The sequence below is a fragment of the Carassius carassius genome, chromosome 15, assembly GCF_963082965.1.
Source record: "Carassius carassius chromosome 15, fCarCar2.1, whole genome shotgun sequence".
Lineage (NCBI taxonomy): Eukaryota > Metazoa > Chordata > Actinopteri > Cypriniformes > Cyprinidae > Carassius > Carassius carassius.
Window position 1 is genome coordinate 28421513 of NC_081769.1, and position 9915 is coordinate 28431427.

Consider the following 9915-nt stretch of genomic DNA (forward strand, 5'->3'; position numbering starts at 1 on the left):
TACCCATGTGAAATATATTGTGCTATAGTATTCATAGTGAGCAACTCAACAAAGGAGTCCCTTTGTATTTGCATTTTATGTTGTTAATTCATTGTTTAGTTCATTATAGTGTTACCAACTGTCTTCATAAATAAACAAATAAAGTAAAATAGAGAATTATTGTTATTTCATTCTGCTTTCTGTAGATTGGACAAAAATCATGACATAATAATAATTATCAATCATAATAATTTTTGTAGAGCCAACAAAGGAAAGTATTTGTATTTTTTTGTTTTGTGTGTGTGTGTGTGTGTGGGGGGGGGGGGGGGGGGGGTGTAAGATAAATATAGCAATAAAATACAGAACTTGACATTATTACTATTTTATTCTTCTTGCAGAAATCATGAGATAATCTTTTTTCACAGTAAACTGGAAAAAAAAGATTTGAAAAATGGAAACTAAAAATAGTTATGTATTAATAAAATAACATCTACAGAGATCATCATTACTAGCTCATTTTGTTTTCTATAGATTTGACAGAAATTGTGTTTTCAGAAATGTAGTTATATGCTCATATTATATGTTAATCTCTGAATGAATTAATGAAGCAGTTAAAACATTATTAGCTTTTGATCAGGGATGAATGCTGAGGTAATGGGTAATTTATATATATATATTTCTACTGTGCTGTGGTGAGTAAAAAAATACATATTTTTATATTTTATTTATGTTTTGCCTTGTCATATTTGAGGCCACTGGTCTATAAAATGGGGGTATGGGGTAGACAAAGCATACCCATTATTGAGAATCATTTTTGTCCAATTTTAAGACACTGCAAGTAAACTCAATTGCACTCCAGACCAGTAAGGGGAGCTTGTCTCCGAGCCAGTTCATGCATCTTCAGCCAATGTAAGAATAGAAGCAGCAGCAATAGCAGCCGTAATCGGTGGCACGCTGCGGCAAACTGGTACAGCTATGTATTTTCCCGTGTAATTATCACAAACTGTTGTTTTTGTGAATGATTGCACGCCGGTGTCCGCTCAATAGACTGCAATGGCACCGGGTTGGCAAGAGATCGCTTCACTGCATGTGGAGCAGATAACGGGATATGTCAGAGAAACCCTGTCGACCGGCCTCGTCTATCTGAAGTCGGAGCTGGGAATAGACCTGGGCTTGAATCCTGATCTCTGCGCCCCATGGCTGCTCCTCTCAACGGCCTGGTTCGGTCTAGTTCTCATTCTGATTATATGGGTCTCGATCTGTCGCGGTTTATCAAAAATACTTTCAGGAACTAAGACAGGAGAAAACATCACCGATAACACCAGTCCAGCACAAGCGGTGAAGGCGGCAGATGAGCCCCGGAGAAGAAACCGAAAGAAGAACACTGAGAAGGTTTGCTTTAGAAGCGGCATTTCGATTCATCTTAGTTACTCAATTCTTTTGCATTCAAAACGATTCACCATTAGATTCGTTTACTGCGTGTTGCAACGTAAAGTGGAGAGAAGCGAGAGCTTTTGTATTTCATGAGCGAGTCGTTGAATAATTTCTCAAAGGATTAATTAAGAAGCATATTATAAAAAAATATATATATACAATTTCACGTCTAATAGTCTATTAAATATATATTGTTTTCACACCTTGGGTTTCTCGAGAAGGATAACATTACGTGTTATTTGTTCAGTTGGCCTCTTCAAAACACTGACTGTTTAATGAAGGCGTATTTATTCAGTAGGTCCAACCAATGAGATTGGGTTTCACAACCCACATTCGAATGCTATTGGTTAACAATATAGTTATTTTTTTAAAAGCAGAAAACTGTCACATGCTTAGAAACAACGAACAAAATGAGTCGTTCATTTAAAAGATTAATTTAAAGGTACAGGTTGTAGGACCTGCCACTAGAGGGCTCACTACCAAAACAATAACAATCGCGTGGTTTGATGATGCTAAGGAGGAGCATGGAATGATGGGATTTGTTGTCTTCTACCCAACCGCTGACGGCCATCAATCAGAAGGAAAGATAAATCATGGATTTAACGCAAGTTTAACGATTTGCACGAGTAGATTACATACAAAGTCAATGCAAAGACGCGATCAGACTATGGATCAGACGCGTCCTTGTGCTGGTCTAGAGACGCGATGCCCCACGTTTGGTGTGTATGCTCCATAAAACTATTCTTGTTGATCGTTATAATAGCATACATTTTATGTAAAACACAAGCGAGATCGGCATTAGGGCTGTGCGATTAATCGAAATCGAAATAAAATCGCGATTTGAGTGTGCGCGATTTCTAAATCGCTTTATAGCACGATTTTCCGCGGCCCGACCTCCCGCAGTATGTTATCTGAACCAATCAGGATGCAGCACACCTAAGTGGAGCGCGAGAACAGAGCAGACTGGACATATGCCTAACTCCAGGTTCACACACTCTGTCTGTGATGCGTAGCTTTTTTTTCCCGAGGCCATGTTAATGGAACAGAACGTTCACACTGCACGCAGTAAAAAGATGAGAACAGAAAAGGTTATAAATAGAAAGGTGCGGAAAGATTTAATATCTTGCGCGTGAGCAGAGATAGTTGTGAGTGCACAGGACACAGATTGAGCGAGAGGAGACACGTTGTATGGCAGCTTATATCTGAGCCTCAGTCTATGATCTGAGTACGCGCATCTGGTTTTGTTAACAGAGCAAAGGAAATCTGCGTGCGAGTCAGTGATGCGCGGGTTGAAATGAGCGGGTGCCTGCGGTCGCCCGCGGTTACGAGTCATCCAAAAATATTTTTAATGATATTCGGGTCGCGGTCGGTCGGGTCCTTTGAAACAAAAATGCCAATTAAACCTTTGTCATTTATATAGTACTAGACACATTTATTAAATACATAGGCCTTCACTTTATTGAATAACTGGCATGAAGATGACGCACGAGCTCAGTCTGCACGTAGAGATGGAGGCGGCAAAGAAGACTGCATGGGGAGCAACAGCGCTGTTTTTGGTAAAACATGATTTTGACGACTTCATTAAGTTTTGTTTCATAGAAAACTCTTTTTAAAAGATTTTCGTTTTTGTATAAATTGTATCTTAATTCTGATCAATGTTTTATCAATCAGTTGCCCGTATTTAATAAATAAGAAGCAAATATATAGCCTAGCAGACAATGTAATAAGGCGCTGGCACGATCACTTGCATTGCATGTGAACTAAACTCAGCGTGTGCCTCACAGATTTGAGAAATATAGGCTATATACATTACAGAAAGCTTGAAATGTCTCCTTTTAAATGAAAATATTTAAACCAAAATAAATGGGCTACTCTCTGATGATGTAATCCATATGAAATGTGCATTTCTCTCTGGCGTTCATGGCGAGTCTGCATTCATTGTCAACTTCATTTTTGCAGCAACACAGAAAACACCAGTTTATTACTAAACAATAAAATGACTCCATGCATATTTTCGAACCAGCAGGCCATTCTGGGTTGAGCGAGACCCCACGGAATGAGCGAGCGGATCGGGATATTCAGAAATGCGCTCACTGCTCATGAGCTCTGATCGGAACAAACCCGAGCCTCAATGTCTTCTGACCTTGCAGAAACATACAAATAGACATAGCCAGACTAGACTATTTTAGTACAAACTATGAGCTTACTGACGATTTTTTATAATTCTTGACAAAATTATAATATATTAAGTTTTTTTTTTTTGCCTAGTTAGTTTTGCCTACGTTCCCAATGACAATACGATGAGCATTTAATGCTTTTTAAAAATGCGGTCCGAGTTGCGGGTGGGTTAGTTGAAAACATCGGTCGGGTGCAGGTTATTAATACATTGACCCCCGCATCACTGGTGCGAGTGGATAGAGCCGCGCTTGAGCATTATTTTAATGTGCTTTTGCGTTAATAATACGCTCTCGTTGCTGCTTCTGAACCGCGTACACATAACTTACTGTATACCCACTGCAGATTGAGTACGTGTGACCCTTGGGCAATAAATATATTAGGCAAAACCATAGACTGTATAAAAACAGGGCAAAACATATAACACCTGAGGCACCGCTAAAATGAGCTTTATGACCAATGCATGGCAAAAATCCCTGAACACGTTTTTTTTTTGTTTTTGTTTTTTCTCCGTATTTCTAGACATTTTGTTTGACATCTTTACTTAGGGATTATTTTGACTTATGTCTGTTCTAGAGACATTTGATAAAGCTCTCATTGGTTTCCTTTTGGAACTATGTTTAAAATTTATACTGAATGCATTTATGACTGTAAAGCAAGTGTGTGTCAAAATCGTGATTAAAATCGAAATCGCAAAATTGATCAAAAAATCGTGATAGATTTTTTTTGTCCATATCGCACAGCCCTAAACGGCATCTCTTTCTAGTTGAAGTTGGTCGCGAAGCTACTTCCGCATTTGTCCATGACACTGTTGTCATGTGATTTCTACGTCAGTAAAGGCGGTAACAAAGGGTAAATAACGTCATTGACAGGCGACTGCACTGCCCCATATCACTGTTTAGAATGGGAATTTTCTCATGATTTACAAGTAGATGAAAACATTAGAGATATTCTTAGTAATCAGCTGGACATAATATATAACACTAGCCTAGTAGTTTTTGGATATTTTACTGCAAATATCTTACAATTTTACCTTTAAAACACTACTAAAACCAATTAAATCACACTATTTGACTTTCAGGCATCCCAGTTCTATTAAAACATGCATGCACATACACGTTGAACATAGAAGCTGACATGGCGTTAAAAAAAAGGGGAAAATGTTACACATTGCAAAACTTTTAGATCTACTACCTATTGGTTTTTATTGTAAAAGTAAGTTAAGCATTTTTCTAAATGTTTGACAGAAAGCCCAGAGGAACGGACTTGCTGTGGAACCCTACGAGGAGGCCAAAGTAGTGGACGGTCAAGAGCTACCAGAAGTGAAGACTGACAAGGTTGATTTATTTTAACATTTACTGTACTTTTAAAAGGATAGTTCACCCCAAAATTAAATACTGTAATTTATTCATCCGGATGTTCCTGGTGGTTTTAGGCAAAGAAGAACAAGAAAAAGCCAAAGCCTACTGTGAAAGAGAAAAAATCCTCTACATCTGTCGATGGCAAAGAACCCGATGAAGGTATGTTTGGATTAATATAAATCCTGTGATTTGTTTTCTATAAGAATTTATTTTGCTTCAAATAGATAGATTGATATTTGCATGTGTGTTATTGCAAGAGATGGTATTTGCTTAATAAATAGCTGTGACTCAGCACTTTATTTGCATTCAGTGGTCATGGTAATTGTATCCGTCAGGTACCTGGGAGACCAAGGTGAGTAACCGTGAGAAACGCCAGCAGCGGCGGAAGGACAAGGCTCCAGGTGATGGGTCAGGCAGCCCAGAAACAACCGCGGCTTCGAGTGCCATTAGTACCCTGGACGAAATCCAGACCACCCCAGAAGAACCAGAAACCACCATCACCACCACTGTTTCTACGCCTCCAGTCCAAAGAGAAGTGGAGGGTATGTTTACATCTGTTGCCATTTTTATGGTACATAACAGGTGGATGTATAATAGTGGAATCAAAATCATAATTTTTTTTCTCCTTTTTAGTTAGACCACCTGAAATTGAAGCAAGTTTTGTAAGAGACGCTGATGTTCCTCAAGGTTATCAGTTCATTTTCAATATTAACAGATTGAGTTGAAGAAATATTTTTGGCACTGATAATGATCATGCCTCCTGTGGTCTTGCAGTGACGCCGTGTTGGCAGGAAGTGCTGGCTGTTAAAGGTTCTGGCTGGAGCGATCTGGGCCTGCAGCTTCCTCCTCAGATGACCAGTGTTCAGGCAGAGAGCTGGAGCAATATGACCGTTCCTACCGAGCGTCAGACTAGTGAACCCTCTGTCTGGCCCCAAGATATGGAAGGTGCTGAAAAAAGTTTCAATAATCACAAGTTCATGTTTTAATATTTATCTTTCTTATTAAAATGATGGCCAGGTTGTGGCACATGCTCCATGTATGCATTGGTGCTCATGCAGAAGATGCTTTTATTTTTTATTTTAAGAAATTCATACTTTTAATCAGAAAATATGCATTAAATTAAGCAAAAGTGACATTTAAGATGTTTATAATGCTGCAAAAGATTTATATTTCAAATAAATGCTGTTGTTTTTAACTTTTTGTATTAATGTTAATATACAATATTAATTTTTTTTTTTTTTTTTTTTGCTTTGGTGAGCACAGCCATATGTGTATATAAAATTTCTTGTTTGTTTTTCTTAACATAGGCTCATGGACTATTGTGGATGGATCTCATATTCCACCTTCATTCAGTGGCTTGACTGCTGGTAATTTATACAGAATTCATGAAATGAATGCATAACTAAACTAGACTTGCTCCTATTCAGCCAGGAACTGTTTCTATTCTCTGTACCACTCAATAATGTTCAGTATCACCACTTACACCATGATCTATCACATCTCAGTGTAAAACCTGGATCCATTAAGATAAAGCATGTAGTCCTCTGTGTTTGCAGTGCCTGACCTGAGTTGGAGTGCTCAGCCTCCTGAGCCACTGGATGACGAGTGGTCTGGAATAAGTAAGAAAATCTATACTTGCCCAAAACCTATTCCGACTCACAAATTTAGAGTCAAAGACTTACTAAGAGTTGCTGTTGTGTTCCTAAGACAGCACATCTGTGGATCTATCGTGTGACTGGAACGCTCCGTCAGAGGAGTGGGGGAACTATGTTGTGCAACAGCCTGTGAGCGCAGCGCAGCTGGAGCCGCCGGTCCCAGAAGTGGCACAGGTCAGTCCGTCGTGCAGCTGTGGGCTTGTGAAAATGAAATATTTTGTTTACCTGCATGTCGTGTGACTATTAACTGACATCAGAGGACTGTGAATATGTGAAATATTAAAGGGATAGTCCACCCAAAAATGGAAATTGTGGCTTTTTTCTGTCGAACACAAAGGTAGCCATTGACCGTTTGGTTAGCAGAATTCTTCAAACAATCTTCTTTTTGTGTTCAGCAGCTGAAATTAATATAGGTTTGAAACACCTTGAGGGTAAATAAATGACAGAATTTTCATTTTGAGGTGAACTGTTCTTTAAGTTCCTTTGACCAAGTAGTTGAACCAAAAATGCAAACCACTGATATTTCATTTCTGTCCATTCTGCAGGAGTCCGATAACGAGAAGGATAAAGACGAGGCAGTCGCCCCTGGCAGCGGTAAAGCTAAGAAGAAGAAAAAGAAGAAGAAGAAGCTGGAGGACGCTGGACCTTCTGATCAGGTGAGGATGTTACCAGAAGACATTTCCAAATAACTGATCTGTTACTTCAATCCTAACGCAGAATACATGCATCATATTGAGCCGCAGGTGAAAGCTGAGAGAGACGCGAGCGTTGTTGCAACACCGGTACAGAGCGCAGCGGGAAACGTCTCAGCTGCCTCAGCAGGGGTGAGATATGGTTTTCAACATTCTTTTGTTATTCTCAATAAAACAAGGTCCTAAATTTTGTCTGCTTCTCAACAGCCACGCGGTCTAGTACCATCAGCTCCAGTGCAGACGCAACAGAGAATGACTGAACCTGAGCTGACAGACAAACCCACTCCTGTACCAACACAAATTACGTTCAACCACCATATAGATCATTTATTTCACCGGGTTTCTGCAGGTTATAAAAAGTCTTATATTGCCCTTACACAGAGTAAGGCATTTGAGAAATTTGATTCGATTTGAATATCTTAAATACATAAAGGCACCATGGCATTAAATGTTGCATGCATTAAAATGAATATCTTCTTCTGAGTTTTTGGCTTTTTTACAGTACAAATATATACAAGCATCCCTAAATCAAGATACATGAGTCTTATTTTAATCATAAACTCCCTTCAATTGAATACATTTCTCAGAAAACAAGACTTCACTTGCCATTTTGCATCTCAAGTAAATGTATCTTGATTTATGAATCTTAAGACATTTGTACTGGAAAACAAGACGAAACTCGTAAAAAAAGAACGTCACCGTTTTATAATGTGTTCATTAGGTACAGTAAAAGTTGTTTCCTTTAAAAGTGTTATATTCACCTTTGTAAACTTGTAGAAACTGATGTCTGGTCTTTATTTTATTTTTACATTTTTATCCTCCACCAGAAAAAACAGATGACAGCAGGGAGTCCCCAAAACAACCAGTGAAAAAGAAGAAAGCTAGAAGAGAGACATGAAGGTACAGAAGAGACGAGACAACATATGCAATCTTGGGGTTGTACAGAATTTCATACTTCCTGAGTGACTTCTTTTTTTGATACCCTTGAACCCACCGTGTTGTGAATCCCATCCTAGTGTCTACATCCCATTAGGTATATCTAGACAAAGTACTGTAACGTTACACATCACATGAAGGGACGCTTCATTTGGTTTTTTATGTATGTTAATTGCTAATTACAGTCAATTTGATATGATTTGTATTTGCAGCAGAATAATTTTTTAAGAAGATCCTGGCAATCATCGCAAAGCACTGGGGACGTTTCAAGAACACTTGAGATGCACGCACACGATCCAGTGGGAACCTATAGATCAGTGAGCTGTTACATGAGAGCGTTGTCTCATCCTTAATTTATGATACACTGAGGCAGATTAGAGTGCACTAATTCAGCCGGTTTGTAGGAGGAAAAAGCATCAAATCAAGCCATATGGGAAAACCGTAATGAACTCTGGGGGACTTGTTGCTGGTGAACATGAGTAGATGACGCTATTATCAGACAAACAGCTTATTAACCGTTCGCTCTGGTGAAGTACTAGTGATGTTGGCCGGGGTTTTCGTGATCAATGTTACACCAAGTACAGCAGTGTCAGGTAAATTTCAATGCCTTAACTTGTGTTGTGCAAGATGGCAGCAACGATCTGTCAGCTGCATGCCGTTTCCTCTTTCGTATTTATTGGTTAATATAAGTCATGTTTAATGAGTATTAAAGAGTTGCTATGCACTCCTGTGTCATTGTCTGATTATTCTGACTACTGTTTTAATTTATTTTGCGCAAACGATTTTTAATTCTACAACTTCTTTAAAGAGACAAATTCACCCAAAAATGAAAATTTACTCACCCTCGTACTGTTCCAGGGTTGTATGACTTTCCTCTGTGGAACACAAAATAAAATGTTTTAAAAATATTTGTGGGAGTCATGTCCATGAAATGAAAGCCAATGGGGTCCAAAGACTGTCTGTGTATCGTAAAATGAAGGTAACACTCATTTGTTAATATTGCCATTAAAGCAACCAAAAAAAAAAAAAAAAGCCTACAGTTTACCCTCAGGCCATCAAAGATGTACATGAGTTTGTTTCTTCATCGGAAGAGATTTGGAGAGATTTAGCAAAGTCCTCCCCATGTTATTTAGAATTTTTTTGGACTGTCCCTAGTCCTTTGAAGTAGTTGCTCCCAAGTTGTGGAATGCTCTTCTGAAACTGAGATCTATGGACATTTTTAAAAAGCAGCTGAAAAATCATTGGTTCAAACTTGCTTTTGTCTAATTATTATAATTTATACACTCATATTGCAAACATGCAATGGATTCAAGGTTAAAATGTCTTACTGGATTTGATTCATACAAAAGCACAGCTTTTCGCATTACAAGACATTAACACTGTGTGGTTTCTTGAGGATTATTGTTATGTTTTCATCTGCTGATTGAGCTCTCATTTTAACGGCACCCATTTACTGCAGAGGAGCTATTGCAAGTGACGTAATGCTTAATCTCTCAAAATCTCTTCTGATGACCAAAAACGTCTCTACATCTTGGATTTTTGGCAAATTTTGATTTCTGTTTCAATTATTCCTTTAAGAGGGATAAATATTGTTAGTTCTTGTTGGTTATTTTACCTTACGATAAGGTTTATAGAGGTCAAACGATATAGGTTTTCTAATAGTCGATGTGATAACTCAAAAGC

General features: G+C 38.4%; 1 protein-coding gene across 3 annotated transcripts; it reads left to right on the plus strand.

The window, feature by feature from the left end:
- Positions 1 to 883: 883 nt before the first annotated feature.
- On the plus strand, positions 884 to 8961 carry LOC132158770 (protein LYRIC-like). 3 transcript variants are annotated; one of them, XR_009437714.1, is made up of 14 exons: positions 884 to 1371; positions 4836 to 4925; positions 5024 to 5108; positions 5285 to 5491; positions 5583 to 5636; positions 5724 to 5894; positions 6257 to 6316; positions 6506 to 6568; positions 6657 to 6778; positions 7150 to 7260; positions 7348 to 7428; positions 7504 to 7597; positions 8124 to 8329; positions 8445 to 8961. XR_009437714.1 is itself a non-coding variant. In XM_059568325.1 (14 exons), the coding sequence occupies exons 1-13, from the start codon at positions 1033 to 1035 to the stop codon at positions 8192 to 8194; spliced, it is 1548 nt and encodes a 515-aa protein (XP_059424308.1). In that variant the 5' UTR covers positions 884 to 1032; the 3' UTR covers positions 8195 to 8232; positions 8445 to 8961. The 3 variants fall into 3 exon arrangements, 2 of the variants coding, with proteins under 2 accessions (XP_059424308.1, XP_059424307.1); XM_059568325.1 differs by having other exon boundaries at positions 8124 to 8232; XM_059568324.1 differs by having other exon boundaries at positions 8124 to 8961.
- The last annotated feature ends 954 nt before the right edge of the window (positions 8962 to 9915 follow it).

Excerpts from the sequence above, each read along its gene's own strand:
- LOC132158770 (XM_059568324.1), top strand. The coding sequence starts at position 1,033 with ATGGCACCGGGTTGGCAAGAGATCGCTTCACTGCATGTGGAGCAGATA. Across the intron at positions 7,261-7,347 it reads ACGCTGGACCTTCTGATCAG|GTGAAAGCTGAGAGAGACGC; the intron begins GTGAGGATGTTA and ends ATTGAGCCGCAG. Across the intron at positions 7,598-8,123 it reads CACTCCTGTACCAACACAAA|AAAAAACAGATGACAGCAGG; the intron begins TTACGTTCAACC and ends ATCCTCCACCAG.